This window comes from Equus caballus, chromosome 8 (genome assembly GCF_041296265.1).
Source record: "Equus caballus isolate H_3958 breed thoroughbred chromosome 8, TB-T2T, whole genome shotgun sequence".
Classification (NCBI taxonomy): Eukaryota; Metazoa; Chordata; class Mammalia; order Perissodactyla; family Equidae; genus Equus; species Equus caballus.
This window is the reverse complement of record NC_091691.1, coordinates 55,993,946-56,020,275: the sequence shown is the minus strand read 5'-3', so window position 1 is coordinate 56,020,275 and position 26,330 is coordinate 55,993,946. Positions and strand designations below refer to the sequence as shown.

The 26,330-nt window shown below is 34.0% G+C and overlaps 1 protein-coding gene and 1 long non-coding RNA gene across 10 annotated transcripts in view; one reads left to right on the top strand and one right to left on the bottom strand.

The window, feature by feature from the left end:
• SS18 (SS18 subunit of BAF chromatin remodeling complex) overlaps window positions 1-25,158 on the top strand; it is an 80,635-nt gene extending 55,477 nt beyond the window's left edge. For 3 of the 8 annotated variants that reach the window (XM_023647591.2, XM_023647594.2, XM_023647592.2), the window contains 5 exons: window positions 457-561; window positions 3,375-3,467; window positions 4,178-4,300; window positions 7,016-7,149; window positions 23,386-25,158. In XM_023647591.2, coding sequence (XP_023503359.1) covers window positions 457-561; window positions 3,375-3,467; window positions 4,178-4,300; window positions 7,016-7,149; window positions 23,386-23,412 — 482 coding nt within the window. In that variant the 3' untranslated portion in view covers window positions 23,413-25,158. Of the gene's footprint in view, window positions 1-456; window positions 562-3,374; window positions 3,468-4,177; window positions 4,301-7,015; window positions 7,150-17,819; window positions 17,928-23,385 lie in introns of those variants that run through there. The other 5 variants (XM_023647593.2, XM_070275593.1, XM_070275590.1 and 2 more) reach the window with 4 other exon arrangements.
• Window positions 1-26,330, bottom strand: part of LOC106780927 (uncharacterized) — a 69,638-nt gene that overhangs the window by 21,584 nt on the left and 21,724 nt on the right. Inside the window, exons 4-5 of one of the 2 annotated variants that reach the window (XR_011441450.1) lie at window positions 22,702-22,798; window positions 3,788-4,320 (exon numbers count right to left, since the gene is read on the bottom strand). The exons of the other annotated variant lie outside the window; for it this stretch is intronic. This is a non-coding gene — a long non-coding RNA (uncharacterized lncRNA). Of the gene's footprint in view, window positions 1-3,787; window positions 4,321-22,701; window positions 22,799-26,330 lie in introns of those variants that run through there. 2 annotated transcript variants of the gene reach the window in all.

The following is a 26,330-nucleotide window of genomic DNA, read 5'->3' as shown; positions in this document are numbered from 1 at the left end:
TTGTGTACACCTTTCTTTTCTCTATTCTTTTTTGGGGAAAGCTTACATCATAAAATTTTATATTAAAAGCTCACTAATTTATAGCAGAAAATGCTGTTTTATTTTTGAGGAGTTACTAAACATATGGTCAGAAACAAACTCGATTTTATTTCAAACTGCTCTAATATCAAAATAAAAAGGAAATTAATTTTCTACCAATTTGAACCTCTTTTTAAGAAGTTAGTGTTTGTTTTTTTGAGTTGGTATTGTTTTATATTGCATATATGGTCTCAACATTAATTTTTGTGAAATGTGGTGTATGGTGTTGCTGTGTGCTTGTGTGTGTATAAGAGTAGTTAAAAGTATCTGAAATGCCAAAGCATGGGAGGGGAAATGCCAAAACATCAGATTAGAAAGAAACCCTTTGATGACATAGAGAACAAATTATTTACATCTTGACTGGTTGTGGTTTTTCAGGCCCACCACAGCAGTACTCAGGCCAGGAAGACTATTATGGGGACCAATACAGTCATGGTGGACAAGGTCCTCCAGAAGGCATGAACCAGCAATATTACCCTGATGGTAATCTCTCCTAATGTTAACTTTCCCATTTTCTATCCCTGCCCAATATTAATGTAGATAGCTTATTCAGAACATTTTCATGAAGATGAAGAAACTAACATGCTGTTTCTTCTAAATTTAGACACATTTCAGTAATCTAAAGTACCAATGGTAGCATTAGTTTATAATCTATTTCTAAGTGTATTTTGTTTAGCTTTTCTGTGTTAGTACCATCAGGAATCACCTTCTGTCTTGGAATCCTTTCTTATGTAAAGGAGGATCCTTTCGTATTTGTAACTGTTCATTTGAACCAAAGCAAATGTTACTGATTTACTTTTTAAATAACAGCTTTATTGAAATAATTCATGTACCATAAAGTTCACCCATTGATATACTTTTATGCATTGTGTAAGTACGTAGAGAATATAGTTCACAAGTATTTTTCCAAGTTTCATCATTTTAGTTAATGTTGGATACTTCTCAAAGAACTATGGTTTATATACATTAGCATTTGCATTTGAGGAAAATTTTGGAGGCTAAATTATATCCATAGTGTAGCTGTATATAGAGTTAATAGAATAGGAAAGGGATTTGAAAACCAGATTTTAATGTTAGTTATTTAGTTTAGTGGTTATTATTATTATTTTTTTAGTGGGAAGGAATCTTGTGAAAAAGTGGTCAGTAAAGATGTTCTACACTTAGTAATAGTGAAGGCATACAGGCAGGCTTTCACTGTACAGTTCTTTAAGTTTTTCTGTATGTTTGGAAATTTTATGATACAAAGTTGAAGAAAAAATAATCCAAACATATAAAACTGATAAATTAGAGGTGATTATTCACATTATAAAATGATTTGTCTTGTTGTGAAAAAGGATTTGCCAAAATCTTCCTTTATACAGTAAGCTCCCTTAGGATATTTAAGGTAAACTAATTGGCAGAGAAGCTTGGGGAAACTAAGAACTTAAAAAGCTGAAGTGTTGGGACCGTTGATTAGAAGCAAGAAGATATAATTTGGTGTGTGTTTAGAAATTCGTTTTCTTGCCCTTTTTCATTAATGTATAAAGCATAAAGGGACATTGGTATAAGGACGTTGGTTTTTACTGCAGAGGCTCTGATTATACAGGCAAAGCCTGTAGAATTCTACATACAATAAATGTTTATGAGTAATAGTATTGATATGTATGGGTAATTCTGGTTATAAAAATGACGTTTTTTTATCTCAGATTTTCTTGTCCTAAGTTATTCAGAATGTTGTTTTTTCTTTTTTCTTTTACGTGTAGACATTATATTAAGATTTTTTTTAATGAAAAACCTTAGTAACTACTAAGTTTACAGAGCATAGGTATTTTAAAGAGATGAAATCTGTTTTGTTAAACTTTATGCATTAGGAAATTTGTTGGAAATAAATGATTTTTTTGTTTAATTTTTAAAATACATTTTAAGTAATTTAGTTGTTATTTGACACTTTTATTTTAGTCTTATTTCCTGAAATATGAAATTTGTATTGTTATAAATATGACCTTTCTGTTCAAAATAGACAGATATGTTATTTTTATATTTTTATTATATCAGGGGATTTTTAAATTTAAATGGTGTCGTTTTTGCATAGGTGTGTATTAATATGTTTGACACTTACATAGAGTGTTCCATTTATAACAACAATTAATTTTCTTAAGCAGTATTGGAGTTTTTCTCATTATGTTCAGATACTTATGCCAGTAAATATGTAGATTAGGAGTTGGCAAACTTTTTCTCTGAAGGGCCAGACAGTAAATATTTTAGTCTTTGGTCTTGGTCTCAACTACTGAACTCTAGTTGTAGCATGAAAACAACTATAGAAAATATGAATGGGCGTGACTGTGTTCCGGTAAAACTTTATTTACAAAAACAGGTCACTGGCTGTATTTAGATTGGAGGCCATAATTTGCCAACCCTGAATGTAGATATTTATGAGGTGGTTTGGGAACATTGGAATATTAGAGCACTAAGTATAACATTTATTCGTAACTATATTTCTCTTTCTTAAATTAGGCTGTCTTCTAAAATTAAGTTCAGAATTTGGCTAACTGAAAGTTTAATTCCTGCATTTTTTTTGGTGCAACTTAGTTAAAAGGACTAGAGTATTGATTTTCATTTTCATCTTGCAGGTGAAATTTATTGTGCCTTAAAACTAAAGGTGTACTCTGGCACTTAACACAATTTTAATTTTATGAAGGTGTATATTTATGGTACTCTAGAAATATTTTCTAAAGGCTTTTCTAGAATGCCAGCATTAAACAATATATTTTTGCATTTGAAAATACTTTGATATACATACACTTTGTGCAAATAAATGGAATATGAAAAATTTGTTTGAATTTCTTTCAGGGGAAAAAAACTTATGGAGCTCTTTTATATTTTGCATTGTTTTAGCATATGCTGTGGAATTGGCGATCAGCAGAACAGGTGTTTGACAAAATATGATAATTGCTTCCTTTGTTCATTCTAATTTAATTCAAATTATTTACATGTGAAAGGCCTAAATGCTTTCATTCTTTCTTTTTTAAAAAAGTGGAAGATAAAGTTTTTTTTCCCCCTCCATGAGGATTATCAGAGTTAAGACTAAGTGTAATGTTTCTAAAACTACTGTTTTTTGCTTTTAAAAAAATTTGCACGTTATCTCAATATGGAAACAATCACATTGGTAAATATTTGGCTAATGCAATTGAAATTATTTTTTATGTATTTCCATTTCTTTTTCTTTTTTTCAATTTTATTTGAAAGTTTAAATATATTTAGGGTTTTCACTCAGTGGCCATTAACGTTTCTTCCTGTCTCTTGTCGAATTGATGTAGGTCATAATGATTACGGTTATCAGCAACCGTCGTATCCTGAACAAGGCTACGATAGGCCTTATGAGGATTCCTCACAACATTACTACGAAGGAGGTATCTATATACCTTCACACACGTACACATATATATCCCCTTCTACAGGAACGAAAATTCTTGCATAAGACAACTTCTCCCCATGCAAAGCTCTTGTAGAAAACTAGTTGCTGGCTGTCTTGAAAGTTACAGGGATCCCAGAACAATCAAAATAATTTCCTTACAAAATATTTAAAATGTATAACCATGACTTGCCATTTCTAACAACAATAAAAAGACTAAAACATTTAAAAATAATTTTTTCCTCAGTGGAAATTTCTATTTGAACATAAATCCATCGATCCAATTTTTTTTTCTTGTGTGTGTTTACATATGTATAATTTTACATATAAGTATAGTGCCTTTAGGAAACAGCTTGCTGATCTTGTGTAGCTAGTGTGTGCTCTTGTAGCTGTCTTTAATTTTGTCTTTTTTATTTTATTTAGCATAGTCATGATCTTATGACTGTGATGTTCCAGTAAATGTAATGCTCGTATGGCAGAGACGCTGAAATGCTGCAGTTCAACCTTGCAAAATTGGCTTTAACTGCAGTTTGTTTGGCCGAAATCCTTCTGTTTGGTTTGAGTTTTTTCTTTGTTTTGTTAACTTTTAAAAATCAATATGGCATTTCATTTTGTTCTTGTGTTGTTGGCTATGCATCTTAGAGGAAAAAAGTTAGTTAAGCAAATGTCTCAGTTTTTTTTCTTTCCTCTTCTCCAATTATCCTGTAGGAAATTCACAGTATGGCCAGCAGCAAGATGCTTACCAAGGACCACCTCCCCAGCAGGGTTATCCACCCCAGCAGCAGCAGTACCCAGGGCAGCAGGGCTATCCGGGACAGCAGCAGGGCTATGGTGAGAGCTTCCTGCAGTTTCTGTTTGTCACCAAAAATGAGATGATTAATGTTTTGAAATATTGAGGCAGATATTTGTCATTTTTGAAAATTCAAAATTTTAGCTCAGTCTGTCATTACAGTGTTTATTTAAAATGCTGTTGTTAGATAAATTATTAATCTATTTAAAGAGAAACATAAACTGGAGATGGTTCATTGACCAAAGGTAAGGTATATAGTCATTTAAAAGACAAGAAGAATGATTTCTTAAACCTATTTGGCATTCACCACCAGCAGGTAGCTTCGTGTGTGCTTGGAAAACTGATCAGTTGGGTGATTATTAACCATATCTACATAAGCCGCTTAGCAAATTTGTTTCTAAAACTAATGACCATTGCTATGAAAAAAATAACATTGATTTTTTAGAGTACAATGTGATCTATTTGGAATGCGTAAAGAAATGTTTTTGTCATTCTCTAGTTAAATAGCAACATACACGTCCATAGATGTGTATTTATTGCAGTTGTGTATCTTACAGAGTTTGGGGGAAGTATAGCCATATTTTCCTACTATATACTCACTATAATATCTCCTAGCTGGGTATCTAACTTTAAATAACTTTATTCGATAGGGAGTGGGTAATGATAAGGACTTGATATCTCAGTCTTAAATTTCAGGCTACTATAACTACTTTAGTTAGAGGAAAATGTAGCTCTATTGATAGAGAAGTAGCTGCTTATTAATCTGACTTCATCTCTTGCTAACATGGTCTCTTTTTTAATCAGTAATGTCGTCTTATTTTATTCATTGATTTAAGCTCTGCTGTTACTATGGGCACCTTTCTCTACCTGTGATAGCAAATCTAAGAAACAAGATCGGGCTGAAATTCTCTTGTGGCCTTAACATATGCGTTGAAATTCAGTCGGGTGCTGGAAGGCCAGCCCTGGTTGTCTAGTGGTTAAGCTTTGGCACTCTCACTGCCATGGCCCAAGTTTATTTCCTGGTCAAAAAACCACATCGCTCATCTGTCAGTTGTCTTATTGTGGTGGCTGTGTGTTGCTGTGTTCAGCATCACAGTGTTGCTGTGATGCTGAAAGCTATGCCGCCAATATTTCAAATACCAGCAGGGTCACCCATGGGTAGACAGGTTTCAGCGGAGCTTCCAGACTAAGACTAGGAAGAAGGACCTCGCCACCCATTTCCAAAAATATTGGTCATGAAAACCCTATGAATAGCAGCAGAGCATTGTCTGATATAGCTCCAGCAGGTGAAAGGATGGCTCGAAAACACTGGACAGGGTTCTGCTCTGCTGTATGCAGGTTTGCAGGGTTGCTAGGAGTCAGAGTTGACTCAGTGGCACTAACAGGTATTGGGAGTCAGGCATTTTCCCCCAAATGATAAGTTCTGGTTCTAATTCTGGATATGACTTTAGAAATGCTCCATGGATTTCCTGTCTCTTACAAAGGGATTTTGTTGTTCTTCTCAAATGGCCTTTCCATTTCATGACCATTGAATATTTGTACTTTGAATAAATACAATTTCTGGTTTTATTGTATTTGTATGAAAACAATTATGATATGACTAAATCAAGTAAACTCATTGAAGAGAAATGTTTTCACTGGGAAGCAAGAGTAAAAGAAATTCAGTATTTTTGGTTTAAGTGGTTAAATACTGTTTTGTTGGACATCAAGAATTCTAAAGAAGTTCCCATTTTGCTTATCCATAGGTTTCAGTTGTCAGACTTTATTCTGATGTAAAATTTAAAGGTTTAATAATTGAATGTATAATAATTAAAATAATAGACCAATGGAATTTATTGAAACTTGAAAATTTATTATTCTCTTTTGGCACTTTTCTTTGTAGTCACTGTTTTTTTATGGCAGATTTTGAATGTTATAGAAAACATTTATAAGAATCACAGCTTTTCAGCTTATGATTTATAAAGCATGCTTTGTAATAGACAGTAGTAGAGTTTATGAAATAGACATTTGTTTGGCAAGCCAAGTTAGTCTCTTGCCATCTCTGGAATTTGGAATCATTCATTTTTATGAGTTAAATACTAAAGGTGATTGGTACACAGAGTGTAACTTTTGAATCAAGTTTTTTCATATGCAACCTGTGGCTTTTCAAATCTTTAGTTTCTGATTGAAAATATTATGACAGTAAGTTTGTCAGTACAGAGCATAAAGCATTCTTTTGTTGATTGCAAACGTAACTCTAGAATTTACATGTAAAATCACTCCTCAAGATTCTTTCTGGTTATTGCAACTGTAAATGTAGAGTCATACAGCTGAAAATATCCTTGATTCTCAAACTTTATTCAGAAATTACTTCAGTGTTTTAATTTGAATCTGCTTCTTGCCTGTTCTTTTACCTCTTGTGCTGGTTAACTTTCTAATGGAGGTATAGATGATATTTCTTAATTTAGAGCTAAGCTGATTTACAACTCCTGAGTCTCTTTTACTTGTTTTGACGTATACATTTTTAATGGCTAACACATAGCACAATAATACACTGAATCAAAGCATCTTGTACTTGATGGTATCCTTGCAATATTTTCATTCTTATTATAACCTTTGAAATTTATTTCAAAAAGCATTTCAGAAAATCAGGGCCAAACTATCCTTTCTAGTTTAGGTATAAAAATATAATAGTATCTAGTTCTGAACTCTTTCTTTAGTTTTAGGGACTTACTATATTTTCATCTGGGCTTTTGTTTGTGTTAATTATTTTACAGGTCCTTCACAGGGTGGTCCAGGTCCTCAGTATCCTAACTATCCACAGGGACAAGGTCAGCAGTATGGAGGGTATAGACCAACACAGCCTGGACCACCACAGCCACCACAGCAGAGGCCTTATGGATATGACCAGGTAAGTTATTTGTCCAACTTTGTGATTGATTGTTCCATTGTTTGTTGACTCTTGATTAGGTTAAACATTTTTTTTTTCGCTTGAAGCCTCGTTTTTCCCTCCTCCCGATCATAGTACATGAGTTAACAAAAATGTGTTTACTTCTTTAAGTCTTTTTCATAGAATGGTAGCACAGTTGATCATACCATAATGTGTAAATCGTCTCATGTCTAGGCATCAGTATTCATTCTTTTTCTCACTCTCTTTCTCTGGTCTTTACCCCCAGACATACTTCCCTTAGCTATTCCAAACATCATTTCCTGTTTTAAAGCCTCTCATTTCTTTTATCTTCCTCATGTTTTTTGCTGAAGAGTATGCATTGACCTGAGATGTGGAGTCCATCTATGTTAATGCTCCTGTTAGTTCTCATCTTCACTTTAGCATATCCACCACACTTCCCTTCATATCCATGATAGCCCTTCTCTTTAAATTAGTATTTACCACCTTTCTTTGTTGCCTCCTTCCATAATCATTTGTGCCACAGTCATTGTTTTGTGAATCTTTTCATACATACTCTAAATTATAATGGAAATGATTTATTATGTTGGCAGCTTCTTTAGATCAATTTCAGGTTTATCTAATATGAGTTTCTAATGAGGATAGTCTGATCTGCTCACCACTTAAGCTACCTAAACTAGGGTATTTTCTTGTAAGTTAAGGTTCCAGGGCTAATGTAGGTGATCTGGTTTGAGGCACAACTCATATGCTCTGTTAATTAGAATTTGAGGCATGAGCAATTCTTTTACGAGTGCTCTCTCAAGCCAACAACCCGTTCATACTGACACTTCCTATTTAAGTGATGAAATGAGAGAATAAGAGACTTAAACTAAAAGGGTAAGGATAAACGTAATATTAAAAAAAAGAGTAATATTAAAAAAATACACTAGAATGACATCAAAGGATTAAGCATAGGTTTTATCTAAATTTTAAAAGTAAACTAAGTCTTGGCTACTGAGTATTTAAGGACAATTTAGGCTCATTTTAATCCATAAGTTAACTTTTTAAAAAGTGATATTCTGGTCCTTTATTCCCTCATTCAACAAATATTTATTTTTTTTATGTGTGCTGGACACTGTATTAGGTCCTAGATGAGTAAAACAGACATGGTCACCATGGCTCATGAAGCAATTGTCTGTCTTGATCTTCCTTGACTTCACTTTAGCGTTTGACACATTTTCCTGTTTTCTTTCTTGAATGGTCTTCTTTAGCTTCTATGTTACTGCCCTATTTTATTCCTTGTACGTTTCCAGTGATTTCTTATTTATTTTTTTACTTGTTTCTCATCTTTCTTTTACGCAAATATCAATCCTTGCTTCAGTATTTTTCTTAGTCTCTGTATTCACCCTGTCTTGTATTTTCAGTATCCTTATCCCACAGTTCTTAACCGAACTTCACTCCCATTTTTCCAGCTGTGGTACAGAACATCTCTCTTTCGATGTCTTGCCATTTCCCTCAACTTCAGTATGTTGTGGACTAAACTAACGATTTTTTCTCTAAATCAACATATTTCTAAATCCCTTAAACTTAACATTATTCATTAAGTAAATGTTTCTTGAGCAACTTTTGTATACCAAGTACCTAAGATTGCAGTATATTGGGAAATAAGATAGACATGGACTCAGGCTTCGTGAACTTAAGTCTAGGCAAGTAAGCAGATGATGTAATATAGTGTGAGAAATACTTGGATGAGAAAAGCCAAGATTTTTGTGGAAGGAAGCTCCTAACCCAGATATAGAGATAATGTTCCTTGGGCAATATTCTGTATGTGCCAGGGCCCAAGGATGAGTAGGTATTAGCCAGGTAGATGTAGAGGAGGGAAGGATATTCTAGTCAGAAGGAAGTGCATTCACCAAGGAGAAGTGTGAAAATGTGTGTTTCAGTAAACCAGAAGCATGGGGAGGAAGAGGCAAGACTAGAGAGAGAAATTGGGGTAGATTAAGAAGCCTGTTATAAGCTATCTTAGGGGACTTGGACTTGATCCTGACACCAGTGTGGAGCCTTTAAAGGATTTTAAATGATGTATTTAAAGTATCCTGCATTGGCTGGTATTTGGTAAACATGATGTATGACATATGATATCGTGTGATATATGATATATATAATAGGTATATAATATACTTCTTTTATCATCATAATTATTCCACCCTATAAAGTTCTCAGGAATTTGGGACTGTACTGTAGATAAAAACCCATGATTTGGGTCATTGCCAGACACATCTCCTTCCGCACTAGAAAAGGCTATGAGGAGGGGAATGTTTTAGCTACTGTAGTGTCAGTAGTCTCCTCACATTTATCTTGTTTCACTTTGTCTGTATCCCCTAACTCAAACACCTATTGGTCTCTTCATTTTAAGGAAAGTAGTTCATTTCTTCAAGATGGTTAGGGCAATGGAAAACCAACATAGAGTTTTAAACCCAATAGTAATATAATTATAGTGGTGCTTTAGGCAGATGAATCTTATAGCAGTGTGCAGGATGAATTAAAAGGGGGAAAATTGAGAGAGAAAGCCTTGTTAGGGGACTGCTGTTCCTTCATCAGTCTTTCCCATCTCAGTAAACAGCAGCTCAATTGTTCCAATTCTTCAGGCTAAAAACCTGGAGTCATCCTTGACTCCCCTCTTGTTTGTTTTTTTTTGCTAAGGAAGATTCACACTGAGCCAACATCTGTTGCCAATCTTCCTCTTTTTACTTAAGGAATATTCACACTGAGCTAACATCTGTGCCAGTCTTCCTCTATTTTGTACGTGGGTCACCACTACAGCATGGCTGAAGAGTGGTGTAGGTCCGTGGCTGGGAACCGAACCCATGAACCTTGGCCAACTGAAGTGGAGTGCACCGAACTTAACCACTATACCGCTGGGCTAGCCTTATTCCCCTCTTTTTTGCAAATGAAACGTCTAGTCAATCAGCAAATCTCAGCACCTCTTCCTTCAAAATATATCCATTTCTAGCCATTTTTTTATGACTTCCTGCTCTCACCCAAGATAGAGTCACAACTATTACTCCTCTGGACTTTTGTAGTATCCTCCTTCCTGGTCTTCCTGCTTTCCTCCTGACTCCTTTACAGGGTATGTTCCTCACAGGACCCAGAGTGATCTTTTAAACACATTGGTCAGATTATGCCACCCCTGTGCTCAAAACCCTGTGGTGACTTCAGTCTCACTCAGAGTAAAAGCCAGACCTTGTAATGGCCTACAAGGCCCTCTGTGACTGTGTTCCTACCTCCTACCCCACCACCTCATCTCTATCTTTATGTCTTGACTACTCACTGCTCTCGTTCACTCTGCTCCAGTCACATTGGCCTATTTGCTGTTCCTTATGCCTGTGAAGCATGTGTCCACCTCAGAACTTTTGTATTTGCTGCTTCCTTTTTTGCCTTAAACTCTTTCCCCTAATACCTGCAATGCTTTGTTTCCTTACTTTCTTCAGATCTCTGCTTGATATGTCACCATATCATATCAAGGAGTCATTCAGTATCCAACTCTCTAAAATAGTAATACCCTCCACTGCCTCACTGTATTTCCCTACCCTTCTTTGTATGTTTAGACAGCTTTATTGAAGTATAATTGACATACAGTAAACTTCACTTATTAAATGTGTAAGATTTGGTATATTTTGACGTGTGTATGACACCTGTGAAGTCATCATCTAAATCAAAATAATGAAATATCCATCATTTTCAAAAGTTTCTCTGTTCCCCTTTGAAATGCCTCCCCTCACCTTCCCTAGACAACCACTAATCGACTTGCTTTCACTGTAGATTAGTTTATGTTTTCCAGAATTTTGTATAAATTGAATCAGATAGTATGTTCTTTTGCATCTGGCTTCTTCCATTCAGCATAATTTTGATGTTTATTCATGTTGTATGTATCAATAATTAATTTCTCTTTATTGCTGAATAAGTATTTCATTATATACGTATGCCACAACTTGTTTATCATTTGAACTATAGATAGAAGTTTGGATTTCTGCTTTGGGGCTATTACAGATGAAGTGCTATGAATTTTCATGTATAAGCCTCTGTGTAGACATAGGCTTTCATTCTTTGTGGCATGCATACTTAGGAGTGGAATGACTGGATCGTATGGTAGGCGTATATTTAACTTGTTAAGAATCTGCCAAACTGTTTTCCAACATGGTTGTACCATTTTACATTCCCACCAGCAGTGTCTGAGAGTTTCAGTTCTCCCCATCCGTACCAACATTTGCTATAGTCAATCTTTTCAATTTTACCTATTCTAATACATGTATAGTGGTATTTCATTGTGGTTTTAATATGCATGTCCCTAAGGACTAATGATGTTGACCATTTTCTCATGTACTTATTTTCCATCTATGTGTCTTCTTTTCTGAAATGTCTGTTCACATCTTTTGCTCATTTTTAAATTCGGTTCTTTATTTTCATACTATTGAGTATTGAGATCTTTATATATTCTAGATAAAGTCCTTTATCAGATGCATGATTTGCAAATTGTTTTGCAAATCAAGTCTGGCTTGTCTTTTCATTCTCCTAACAGTGTCTTGTGAAGAGAGGAACTTTAAAATTTTGACGAAGTCTTATTTATCAGTTTTTTTCTTTTATGGATTATGCTTATGGTATATAAGAAATCTTGACCTAACTCAAGATCACAAAGATGTTCTCCTATGCTTTCTTCCAGAAGTCTTAAAGCTTTATGTTTAAGTTTGTGATCCATTTTGAGTCAATTTTTGTATGTATAGTATGCAGTATGAATTGAAGTTTGCATGGGTTTTTTTTCTTTCAAATGGATAGCTAATTTTCTCAGCACCATGTGTTGAAAAGCAGAAATGCTTTCTCTACTGAATTGTTTTTGAACCTTTGCTGAAAAATCAGTTGTCCATAAATGTGTCTATTTTTGGACTCTATGCTATTACATTGATGTATTTGTCTATCTTTACACTAATACAACTCTGTCTTTATTATAATAGTTTTATAATAAGTTTTGAAATCAGATATTGTTAGTCTTCCAACTTTGTTCTTTTACAAAGTTGTTTTGGCATTTTAGGTCCTTTGTGTTTCCATATGAATTTTAGAATCCACTTGTCAATTTCTAGGAAAAAAGTCTACTGAAACTTTGATTGGAACTGCCTTAAATCTGTAATCAATTTGGGGAGAACTGACATTTTTTCCATTAGTATTATGTGGTTTTCAGGTATAAGTGTTAGCTTTTGTCACGTTCATCCTTAAGTATTTTATATTTCTGATACTATTGAAAATTTTTTTTTTTAGATTCCCATTTCCAGTTGTTAGTGGCTAGTTATATCAAATACAACTTATTTTTGTATATTGATATTTTATCCAAACTAACATTAGTAATCTCACTTACTATTTCTAGTAGCTTTTTTGTAGATGCCATGAAAACTTGTACAGAGAAATTATGTTGTCTGTGACTAAGAGTCTTCTTCCTTTCCAATCTGAATGTTCTCTCCCCCGCAGTGCTTTATCACCCACCCTAGAACATCCAATATGATGTTGAATAGAAATAGTCAGAGTGGATATGTGAGAGTGGGCATCTTTTGTCTTGTTCCTGATCTTAGGGGGTAGGCCATCAGCCTTTCAGCCTTACATAAGATTCTGTAGGATTTTTGTAGAAGTTGTTGCCTGTATTCCAAGTTTGCTGAGAATTTTTATCAGGAATGAATGTTAGATGCTTTTTCCTTATCTGTTGAAGGAGTCATAGTTTTCCTTTTTTAACTTGTTTTCCTTTTTTAGTTTAGTTTGTTTAGTTTGTTAGTTTGTTAGTATGTTAAATCACATTGTTTGATTTTCAAATTTTAAATCAGTCTTGCATACCTAGATAAAATTCACTTGGTCATGATATATTATTCTTTTAATATATTATTGGATTTGATCAGCTAAAATTTTGTTAAGAATTATTACATCTATTTTCATAAGGGATATTGGACTCTAGTTTTCTTTTCTTTTGATGTCTTCATCTGATTTTGTTATCAAAATAGTACTGACTTCATAAAGTGAGTTGGGAAGAATTCATCTCTCTTCAATTTTCTGGAAGGATTTGTGTGAAATTGGTATTATTCTTTCTTAAATGTTTGGTACAATTCACCAGTAAAGCCATCTGGGCCTGGATTTTTCTTTGTGGGAAGGTTTTTAATTACAGATTTAATTTCTCAATTAGGTGTGAAGTATTCAAGTTATTTATTTCTTTTTGAGTAAACATTTGTATTTTTCAAGAGATTTGTCTCTGTCATCTGTGTTGTTGAATGATTTTTTATAGTCCTTTTAATATCTGTAGAATAAGTGATATTATCACTTTCACTTTTGATATTGATAATTTGTGTCCTGTTTTTTTTTGTTGTTGATTGATCTGGTTACAGGTTTTTATCTGCTTTATTGATGTCAGAAAGCCATCTTTTAGTTTTATTGATTCCCCTGCCCCGTTTTTTTTCTATTTTTCTCTTTCATTGATTTCTACACTGATCTTTATTCTTTTCTTCTACTCATTTTGGGTTTCATTTGTTTTTTCCCCAATTTCTTAAGGTAAGAGCTGAAGTCCCATTAATTAAAGAACTGTCCTTTTTTCCTAATGTGTTTATTGCTGTTATGTATTTCCTTCTACGTACTCTTAAGCTGCACCCCACAATTTTTTTTTCTTTCTTTTTTTTTTTTTGAGGAAGACTGGTCCTGAGCTAACATCTGTTACCAGTCTTTCCCTTTTTGCTTGAGGAAGATTGTCGCTGAGCTAACATCTGTGCCAATCTTCCTCTATTTTATGTGGGATGCCGTCACAGCATGGCTTGATGAGTAGTGCCAGGTCCATGCCCAGGAACCAAACCTGCGAACCCCAGGGCCGCTGAAGCAGATCACATGAACTTAACCATTATGCCACCAGGCTCACCCCCCACAAATTTTTGTGGCATGTTTTTATTTTCAGTCAGTTCAAAATGCTTTCTGATTTTTGCTTTTGATTTCTTCTTTGACCCAAGAGTTATTTAGAAGTGTATAAATTAGTTTTCAAATATTTGGAGATTTCCCAGATATTTTTGTTGCTGATTTCTAGTTTAATTTCATCATCATGGTAGAACATACTTAGTATGACTTAAGTTCTTCTACTTTTACTGAGACTTTTTTTATGACCCAGAATATGGTCTATGAGGGTGTTGTCTAAATGTCAATTAGATCAAGTTGGTTGATAGTGTTGTCTCCTATGTCTTACCTGATTTTATTTCTATTCTACTAGTTATTGAGAAAAGGATATTAAATCTCTGACTATAATTATGCGTTTGTGTATTTTTCCCTGCAGTTCTATTTATTTTTGCTCTCTGTATTTTAATACTACTTTTTGAAGGTGCATACGTTTTTAGGATTTTTATGTCTTCTTGAATTTACTACTTTACCATTATGAGATATCCTTCTTTATCCTTGGTAATATTCTTTGCTCTAAAATATGTTTGCCTGATATTAATATAGCCACCAGCTTACTTTTGGTTAGTGCTGTTTTTGTATGTGAGATGCTGCCACAGCATGCCTTGATGAGTGGTGTGTAGGTCTGTGACTGGGATCTGAACCTGTGAACCCTGGGCCCCCTAAGCGGAGTGCGCATACCCAACCACTACTCGACTGGGCTGGCCCTCTGTCCTTTTATTTTTAAATATTTGTTTTTTTATGTTTAAATTGTATTTCGTGTAAGCAGTTTATAGTTATGTCTTGCTTTTTTCTCCAATCTGACAATCTCTGCATTTTATGGGGGCATTCAATGTTATGTTTAATGTGATTATGGATATGGTTAAGTCTCTCATGTTGATTATCTTTTTTCTGTTTGTCCCATTGGTTCTTTGTTCTCATTTTCCTCTTTTTCTGTCTTATTTTGAATTATTTTTTCCAGTTTTAAAAATCATCTTTATTGAGATATAATTCACATACTATTTAATTCACGATTCTAAAGTATGCCACTCAATGGGATTTTTTTCTTTTTAAGTATTCATTTCTCTTCAAACACCTAGCCTTTGGAAACAGCTAGTTTACTTTCTGTCTTTATGGATTTTCCTATTCTGGACATTTAAGATAAATGGAATCATGCAGTATGTGGTGTTTTCTGGTTGGCTTTTTTCATTTAGCATAATGTTTTCAAGGTTCATTCATGTTATAGTGTGTGTCAGGACCATTAAGTGATAGTATACCACTTTGTGTATAATGTAACAACCTTACAAGTCTGCTTTTGTTTCTTCTTGACCTTTTGTTAAAGTTATAAATTTTATTTCTATGTATGTTATGAATCCCATAACATATGGGATTTATTATGTTTAAAAAATCAATTATCCTTTAAAGATATTTTAAATAATAAGAAAGAAACATATATTTACTCTTGTAGTTACTATTTCTGGTGCTCTTCATTCATATGTGTAGATTCATATTTCCATCTGGTATCATTTTCTTTTGCCTGAAGGACTTCCTTTAACATTTGTAATCCAGCTCTTCTGGTGATAAATTGTGTCAGCTTCTGTATGTCCAAAAAAATGTTTTTCTTTCATTTTTGAAAGGTATTTTCTCTGGGTATAGAATTCTAGATTGACAGGTTTTTGTCAGCACTGTAAAGATGTGGCTTCACTGTTTTCTTGCCTACATTATTTCCAAGGAGATATCTGTTGTTAATGTCTTTCTTCTCTAGTACTTAGTGTATCTTTTTTCTCTGGCTGCTTTAAAGATTTTCCCTCTATCAAATTATTTGGGTGGAGAAAAAATTTCCCTTGCTCAAATTGTATTCAGCGATTTGATCAGGGCTTGCCTTGGTGTAGATGTCTTCATTTTTCTTATGCTGCTTGGGGTTTGTATAGCTTCTTGGATTTGTGGCTTTATGGTTTTCATCAAGTCTGGAAAAATTGACCAAATATTTTTTCTATTTTTACCCCTTTCTCTCCTCTCCAGACTCCAGTTACTTGTATATTTGGCTGCTTAAAGTTGTGCCATAGTTTACTGAGCCTCTGTTCATTTCTTTTAATTCTTTTCTGTTTTATTCTGGGTAGTTTTCTACTGCTATGTCTTGAAGTTCACTAATCTTTCCTTGTTCATTGTCTAATCTGCTTTTTAATCCATTCCCAGGTATTTTTCATCACAGACATTGTATTTTTCATCTCTAGTAGTTTTATTTGGGTCTTTTTTATATCTTCTTTGTCTCTGCCTAAATTTTTGAATATGTGGAATACAAGGATGATAACTTTTTAAATATTTCTTTTTGTTAATTTTATCGTCTGGGTCAATTTTGATTTGTTTTGTCCTCGTTATGGGTCATATTTTCCTCATCCTTTGTAGGCATGATAGTCTTTGATTGGATGCCAGACATTGTGAATATTCCTTTTATTTTGTAAGGTGACGGATATATTTGTATTCCTAGAAATATTCTTGAGTTTTTTGGGGGGATGCAGTTTAAGTAATTTAGAAACAGCTTGATCTTACAGAGATTGCTTTTAAGATTTGTTAGGCAGGACCAGAACAGTGTTTAGTCCTGGGCTAATTATTCCCACTACTAAAGTCAGACCCTATCAAGTATGTCATTGAATTATGAGGTTTTTCACTCTGGCTAGTGGTAATAAATACTATGTCTGTTCTTTTGTAAGTGCCAGATACTGTTTGCTCTCATCCTTTTGGGTGTTTCTTTCCTCAGATTTGGGTATTTTCCTTGCATTAATTTGCATATCAGCACTGTGCTGAATACTCAAGAGGATTTCTCTGCAGATCTTCACAGTTCTCTGTGCAGTTCTTCATTCTCTGGTACTCTGTTCTGTGAACTCTAGCTCCTTTGTCTCTCCAGAGTCAAAGCTTTATCTTCTTAACTCAGACTCAACCTCAGTTCCCCTTCACTCACTGTAGCATAGAAACTCTCAATGCAGTAAGATAGGGTAATCAGAGGGCTCACCTATTTGTTTCCCATTTCTCACAGATCACTGCCCTTAGTTGCCTTCTGTCCTGTGTCCTGAGTACTGTTATTTCATATGTTTTGTGTAGCTTTTGGTTGTTTTAGACTGGAGGGTAGATCTGTCAACTGGAAGCATGCTTTAATTTTTTTTTAATAGACTTTATGTTTTTGAGCAGTTTTAGGTTCACAGCAAAATTAAGCAGAAAGCACTGAGAGTTCCCATTTACCTTCTACCCCAACACATGCACAGTCTCCCCTGCTACCAACATCCCACACCAGAGTGGTACATTTGTTATAATCAATGAATGTACATTGACAGATCATTATGACCCCAAGTCCATGGTTTACATTAGGGTTTACTCTTGGTATTGATACATTCTGTGGGTTTTTACAAATGTATAATGACATCTATCCACTGTTACAATATCATATAGAATAGTTTCATTGTCCTAAAAATTCTTTGTGCTCCCTCTGTTCATCTCTTTCTCTTCCCTAACCCCTGGCAACCACCGATCTTTTTACTGTCTCCATATTTTTGCCTTTTCTGGAATATCATATACTTGGAATCATGTAGTATATGGCCTTTTCAGATTGGCTTTTTAGTTAAAAACATTCATTTAAAGTCTTTTTATGGCTTGACAACATATTTCTTTTTAGTTCTGAGTAATCCTCAGTTATCTGGATGTACCACAGTTTGTTTATATATTCATTTATTGAAAGGCTTATCTTGGTTGCTTTCAAGGTTTGGCTATTATGAATAAAGCTGCTGTAAACTTCCGTGTGCAGGTTTTACGTGGGCATAAATTTTCAACTCATTTGGATAAATACCGTGAACCATGATTACTGGATTGTATGGTAAGATATGTTTAGTTTTGTGAGAAACTGCCAAACTATCTTCCATAGTGGCTGTACCATTTTGCATTCTCAACCAGCAGCAAATGAGATTTCTTGTCACTCCACATTCTTGTCAGCATTTGATGTCAGTGTTTAGGATTTAGCCATTCTAATGTGTGTGTAGTGGTGTCTATTTGTTGTTTCCTTAATGATATATGATGTGGACGTCTTTTCATGTGCTTATCTGATATCTTTATATCTTCTTTGGTGAAGTGTCTGTTCAGGTCTTTGGCCCATTTTTTCACTATGGTGTTTGTTTTCTTATTGTTGAATTCTAAAAGTTGTTTGTAGATTTTGGATAATAGTCCTTATCAGGTGTGTCTTTTGCAAATATTGAAGTCTATCTTATCAGTGATTTCTTTCATGGATCATGCTTTGGTGTTGTGTTTAAAAAGTCATTACTAGATACAAGGTGATCTAGGTTTCCCCCAAGTTATCTTCTAGGAGTTTTATAGTTTTGTATTTTACATTTTGTGTTCATTTTTAAGGGTGTAACATCTGTGTCTAGATTGATTTTCTTGCATGTGGTTGTCTAATTGTTCTAGCACCATTTGTTGAAATGACTGTCTTTGCTTTATTGTAATTCCTTTGCTCCTTTGTCAAACATTAGTTGACTGTATTAACAGGTGTCTATTTCTGGGCTATCCCTTCTGTGCCATTGATTTATTTGTCTATTCTTTCACCAGTATCACACTGTCTTGATTGCTGTAGCTATATAGTAAATCTTGAAGTCAGATAATGTCAGTCGTCTGACTGTTCTTCTCCTTGAATATTGTGTGACTATTTTGGGTCTTCTGCCTCTCGATATGAACTTGGGAATCATTTTGTCAATATCCACAAAATAGCTTGTTGGGATTTTGAATGTGATTGCATTGAATCAATAGATCAAGTTAGGAAACTGACATCTTAACAATGTTGATTTTCCTATCCATAAACATGGAACTTCTCTCTATTTAGTTCTTTTTTGATTTATTTCATCAGTTTTTTAGTTTTTCTCATATAGATCTTAAACATATTTTGTTAGATTTATACCTAAGTATTTCATTTTTGGGCATGCTAATGTAAATGGTATTGTGTTTTTAATTTCAAATTCTACTTGTTCATTGCTGGTATATAAGAAAGTGTTTGACTTTTGTATGTTAACTTTGTACCCTGCAACCTTGCTTATTAGTTTCAGAAGTTTTTTTTGTGTGTTGATTCTTTGGGATTTTCTACCTAGACCATCATGTCATCTGTGAACAAAGATAGTTCTGTTTCTTCCTTCCCAATCTGTGTACCTTTATTTCCTTTTCTTATTGCATAAGCTAGGAATTCCAGTATATTGTTGAAAAGGATTAGTGAGGGGGCGTCATCCTTGCCTTGTTCCTGATCTTAGTGAGAAGGTTCATTCAGTATGTATAGATGCTTTTATTTTTCAGCATAGCATTTATCTCTCTGTATGACAGATTGTGTAGTTACTGTTTATTGTCATACTCTTCCCCCTTAGAATGTCAGTTCTTAAAGATATCACCATGTCTGTTTTTATCACTGTTGAGTCTCCATCACCTAGTAGAACATATCAAGTAGTCAGTAAATGTTGGTGCATAAATAAAGTATAAGTGAATAAATAAGACCTGTACTTCTAGACTCTAATGGCGATCATAAGAATAGAGAGAGAAACCAACTGCTAAAAAGTATTGAGACAGAATTGTAAGACTTTTATATAAGTGAATGACAGGAGGAAATTTAAAGGTGGTTGGTATTGCTCAATTTTCTAGCCTAAGGACTCTCTTCTCCATCAGTACACTCTTAGACAATCTCATTTACTCTCATGGTTTCACTGCACCATGCTGTTGTCTCCCAAATCTCTATTTCTAGTCCGACTCTCTCTTCTGAAAATCAGATGCCTACTGGATATCTCCACTTAGATGTATCATAAATATATCAATTCAACATAACCAAAACAAATTCATAATTTTTCCGCCCAAACTTATTTCTACTTTCTGTATTTTCTATCAAAGAGCAGTGTATTATTACCAAGCTAAAATGCCAGGTGCTGTATTTGATATTTAAGTCTTCCTCTCTCTCTCTCTCTTCATCCAATAAATGACAAAATCTTGTTAATCCTCTTTCCTAAAACATTCGTGAATCCATCCACTTCTCTTTAACTACTGCCTTGTCTTAGTTTAGACTGTTAACATCTTCTAGCTTCATCCCACACTGTCTTCTTGCTTCCTTTCCCTTTCATTCTTTACATTCTAGTCTGAGGAATTTTGTAATTAGAAAAAAAAATCAAAGAAGCAGAGAGAGAAGCTGAGGCTGATAGAGTTGGAATGATTTACCCAAGATGACAGAGCACAGGAGTGAGCAGTGGAGCTGGATGGTAAATCCTGAGTGACTGGAGCCTCCAATGACTCGAGCCTTCACTGTCCCGTGCTGCCTCCAGTAACATCAGTGAGTGTGGAGTAGTTGGCAGAGTATTTTCATGTTTTTCTTCTTGAGTAACTTTTTGAAGCGGGGATTATAATTACCCTCACTTGTCAGATGAGAAAATCGAGAAAGGGAGGATTCAGGTAACTTGTGCAAGGAAGAGAAGCTGTTAAGTGGTGGAGTTAATACTAGAAATTGGTTTCTGTCTCCAAAACTCATACTTTTAGCCCTGGAATTTGCTAATGGTAGCAAATATTCAGTGTACTTTTTTGGGCTTGCTCATGATTTGATTTGGTCCTAGCAATGTGATCAAGTAGGTTAAATTCTCAGTGCCTCAGTTTCTTCATCTATATAGTATTTACTGTATATGTTATAGATGGACACAAAGTACTTATTATAGTGCCTGACACATGGTAAGGTCTTAGTTATTGAGATATATTAAGTGTTAGCTTTTGTTAATAGTAGCCAGATTTCTTATTTTCATTACTTTAAGCTGTGTTACCAAAAAATTAATAGCTTCTACTTCTCATTACTGTGTAATCTTTACTTCTCTAAGCATTCTATACCATTTTTTTTTTTGAGGAAGATTAGCCCAGAGCTAACACCTGCTGCCAGTCCTCACCTTTTGGCTGAGGAAGACTGGCCCTGAGCTAACATCTGTGCCCATCTTCCTCTACTTTATGTGTGGGACATCTGCCACAGCATGGCTTGTGCATAGGTCTGCACCCAGGATCTGAACCGGGAACCCTAGGCCACTGAAGCGGAACGTGTGAACTTAACCACTGCACTACCAGGCGGGCCTGTCTATACCTATTTTTCACCATGCCTTTGCATTAGTTATTCCTTCTATTTGAATTGCCCCTTTTTCTTTTCTCTGCTGCTGTTCAAATTTTACTATTTTCTTAAGGCTCTCAAATTCTCTGAAATATTTTAGCTGTTAACCTATTTCTTTCTGATTTCTTGTACAACTTCTGTTCTATAATTATACTTTATTTATTTGCAAGTCTTACCTTCCATGTTTTTCATATTTATTGTGATGAGCATATAATATTTGCTCAATAAATGTTTATAATTGCTTGAATATAACATTTGGCATACTTTATTGAAGAAGTCTTATGTGTCAGGCACTCTTCAGTACTTGGGCATAAGGTATGAATAAGACCTAGTCCCTATCCTCAAAAATATGGTGGATAAATCATAGCTTATATTTATATAACACAGCGGTTCTTAACCTCTCTTCTTCTTTCACATCATTTGTAATATGTACAACTCACTTTCATCATTAATATCTCATTACACACATTCACTAGGGGAACATTTCCCTCCAGCATCAGGAGTTGCTTATTTATGATTCTTTGTAATTTTAAAAAGCCCTTTCTCATGCCCTCTCTTATTTAAGTGTCCTGACAAACAAATGAGGTAGGAATTAACACAGCCATGAGTGGAAAGAAAATTGAGATCCAGAGATGGAGATGTTACAGTCCCACCTTATAGGTGGAGAAACTGAGTCTCAGGAGCTTTTTTTAGACTAAAATACAAAGTTAACAATAGAGTTGGGACTTAAACTCAGGTTTAGTATTTAGGTAATCTAACAATTGCATAGTAAGTTCGTGTATGGTAAGCATTTATTTATATATCTAAAAATTTAAGCTTTGTATTATAGGAATCTTTAAGCAAATACCAAAAAGAGGAGTATCATGAATTCCTGTGTACCCCCCAACCAACTTCAGCAGTTATCAACATTTTGCCAATGTTGTTTTATGTAACTCCCAGTGCTACTTTTTCTTTTCAGAATATTTTAAAGCAAATCCTAGATTTGATATTCTACTCATAAATATTTCAACATGAGCATTGACTTTAAATTTTACTGAATATAACTCTGTGAAGTACATTAATAATTTTTAAATACCTTAATTCTATTTATAATGAATTGTTCCATTAGATATATAGCGACATTCAACAGATTTTCAAGTGTATCTACTTTTACGGAAATCTAAACTTTTAGTGTACTATTTTTTATGGTACAGAAGTATTTCAACTCTAGAATACTTTCTTGATATAAAATAATGTGACTTGGGAGGGGGAAATTTAACCAAAGGAAATAATTAGCTGATTATTTGCTTCTAATGAGTACTGTTTTTGGGAAATAGGTGCTTTTATAAGCATCTATTTTAAACACATTTAAGAAATTTTTGTGAAAATAGGTGTTTTATAATATATCTCTCTTTTCTTCTATTTTTATTCTCCTGTTTTACAGGAAAAAATGTTCTTTCTCTTCTCCAAAAGCTAACCTTAACAGTTGTATACTGGACATTATTTACCTCCCTTGTAGAATTTTGCTGCTTCATTCATCACCTCTTTTAAATCCTTCTCTCTTTTTCTCTCTCGTCTTGACAGACTATAGGCCTTCAGGTCTCCCTAATTAAAAGCAACAAAAACAAAACAACCTTCGCTTGATTTTATGTACCAGCTGTCTGTTTGAATACCTCTGCTGACACTTCATTGACATTAGGGAAAGGCCCAGATTATTTAGTATGGATAGCAGGTTCTTTTCCCTTTGTCTCCCAGATATCTTCCCATTCTTGCCACTTATCCCAAATGCCCTTGATGTTAATTAATAGTAATTATAATCTAAACAGTCACAAAGTTGTTACACTAACATATAATTTATTATACCCTCATATATGCTGCGGCATAGTATATATGAACCAGAACATCTCACTCATTCTTACTCAACTTAGTTCAACAAAATTCACCAAACACTTAAATTTTCACTATGTGGCAGGTGCTATTTAGGCTCAAAGACTCTGAGATCCATTTGCAATTGAATATAATATCAGAAGAAATTACAGAGATACTGTGTACTTAAATATATAACAATTTTTGTTTGTTGTAGATGTAGTTGCTTTTGTAGTGTAACAATTTAAGATTTATTTATAATTTGTTGCGCCAGACTATTATGGTCAAACTATTAATCTAATTATGTTTTTTAATTTGTCTTTTAGGGACAGTATGGAAATTACCAGCAGTGAAAAAGTACTTACATTCCAATAGCCAGTATCTATTAGCAGCCATATTGTCACCTCAGCACTGTGGACACCTCCCTGTGAAAAGATCCTTCCATTCCGTCTAGTTTTTGGAAAAAACCTAGTGGCTAAGTGGCTGTTTCATCAGTAAGCAGCCTTTGTGGCTTAGTTGTAAAAGGCTTTAGTAGCTCAAAAATACTCTTAATTTCACATTTCTACTCTAGATGGCAACATTGGACAGAAAATACAATGACATAACCAATTTGCAATGATTTCGGAACTGTGTTTCAAATGGACTGTTACAGACTGAAAGGTGTGAACAGCTTTGTATGTTTATGAAGGTTAAGGGAATTTAATACTTTTCCATAGATTCTTTTGTAAGGGGAAGAGGGAAATGTACACTTTTTACAGCAGCAATATTTTGTATATTATGTTTATTTCATGTGAATATGCAAGGCGGTACACTACGCTCTGGACAGAATCAGAAATCCTCTGTTAATGTGGAATGGAGCACGGTGGATGCTTGATTGTGTTGGTCTCAAAATGGTGTACTGTAACGACAAAGGTGAGGGAAAAGACAAAGCACACCATATGTCCACTGCTAGGTTCTTTAGAGGAAATTCGGATCCCTTTTATCTGTTAGATAATCAAGGGCACTGTGATACAATTTTGAGTAAAAAGATGTTTTTTAAAAGCTTTCCAGTTTTGTGGACTAAAACCTTTTTATAAAGATCATTTATAATACAGTTTTAAAATGTGATGGCAATAAGAATTACTTTGTGTTGGATCTGAAGAATCTTGGTAATAGTTTCATGTAAATGAAGTGGTAATCCTCTCCTAAAATAGCAATAACTGAAAATGGAAGTGTTAATTTTTCTTTGTTTGAGTAGTCAAGGAACTTAGTAATATCACAGCATTTTATAAATGATATCAAAGAAAAGTCAACATTGATCCAGTAATTTTATTTTTTAACATTAGAACGATAATTGATTTATATAATAGAATAGTTCAGGACACTTTACAAACCTTTATTTCAACTATCTTAACTGGAAATAATGCCATTTATAAAGGAATACTTTTTTCCCTTTTTTGTGTTGGTTAATGTAATGCAAAGAGATGTTTAGGAAAATGCTTATTGATGAGGTTTATTCTGATCTTATTAAAAACATAGAGGTTACATTCTAGATCACTTTGTTTATTAGCATGGCATATTTAATCATATTTGAGACTGTCCTGTGCCTGATTATTTTAGCTAAATTCAGGGATATTGCATTGGGCAGGAAATCATGCATTGAGAAGTTTATAACCACAATTATTTAAGCATAGTCTGAAAACATCTAGCCCAAAGGTAAGTTGCTATTTTCATCACAGTTGCCTATGCCTAGGGAATAAGACATATTCTTTGTAATTGAATTGGTTTTTCTCACTTCTAACTGGAAACAAAACAGAAGGGGCGCCATAAATTTGAATAACCAAAATGTACTATTCTCAACATACTGTAATCAAAAGGAGGAATTTCAGTGTGTCTCCGTGTGTGTATGAGAGTGAGTGTGTGTGTTTTAAGGTCAGAATAGGTTTTTTTCAAGATGGTCAGTAGAAAATGGACATCAAGTTTGAACAGCTAAAGCATGGACAGCCTTATTGTGATTGAAATGCTTATAGGTTCTGTGCCAATTTTCCACCACTGTGTACTTTGTTGCTATTTAAAACTGTATCAACTCTAACGGAAGAATAAATTATTTGTGATTTTAATTTTCTCATTTGTTTCTTTAAATTAGATCTCTTTGACTCTCTTGTTTTGTCTGGAGACTATGCTGTGGGTTTTTTATATAAGTTAGTCCAGTATAAGCAGAGTATATTTGTATTCTAGGACTTTATCAAAATTCTCTTGCTATGCCCAAGTTAATTAGAATTAACTGTTCAGTAATCAGCATGTTGTGTGGGCTGTTTGTTACAGAATTCTTTCTCTGAAAATGAAGTCCATGAGGCTATAATCAAGATGACTGAATTAGATAAATGAGTTGAGGAGACAAAATTGTACTGAACTCAACCTGGTGTAGATACGTTATCTCATTTGAAATAAGCTCAACTGACATTAAGAAATAATTTGTCTTGCCAACCCATCTTCTGTTGTCTTATTCTCCTTTTAATGGAAACTAAAATTGCAATTTTAATAAGCAGAATTTCCTCCAGGACTTTCTTCCTGGAGACTAGTGCATTTGCAAGGTTTAATTGTTTTATAACAGTCCTGTTTCGTAAAAGTTTTTAATTGGTGGTGACAAAAACTGCCTTACTCCTTTGATACCTAGTAAGAAAAGTAACTTTACTGGTACCTTTCTACCAAATTTTACATTCCCATATTGACTAGATAGTCTAAAACTGAAATTTTTATTTTATCAAAGTGTATTATAATGAAGAAATATCATACCATCTGGTAAAATTCCAGAAGCAAAATGTTACTAAGAAAAGAGCAAGGTGATTTTTTTATCAACATTTAAATTATTTAACTGGGCTAGTTTAGTTGTTTGAAAATATGTTAGTAATATTCTGTAGAGTTGTGGTGACACATTGTTTTGGGTTTTGTTTTTAATTTTTCCCTGGAATTTTCAAACATAAACACCAAAGTGGAGAGAATGGTATAATAAGCCCCATGTACCAGTAACCCAACTTATCCGCTTGGCAGCTCGTGGCCAATTGTGTGTTGTCTGTACACCAACCCACAAATTGAAGCAAACACAATGTCATTTAATTATTTCAGTAAGTATCTCTAAAAGATAAGTACTCTTTTAAAAAATACTTTGATACTTAAGGGCTCTTTCTGCTCCTAAAATTTTGTATTTTCAGTGTCAACAGTGAATTAGAAACCATCTCAGAATTTCTATGAATAAATCACTGCCTTTTCTTTCATTTTAAAAAGTCATTCA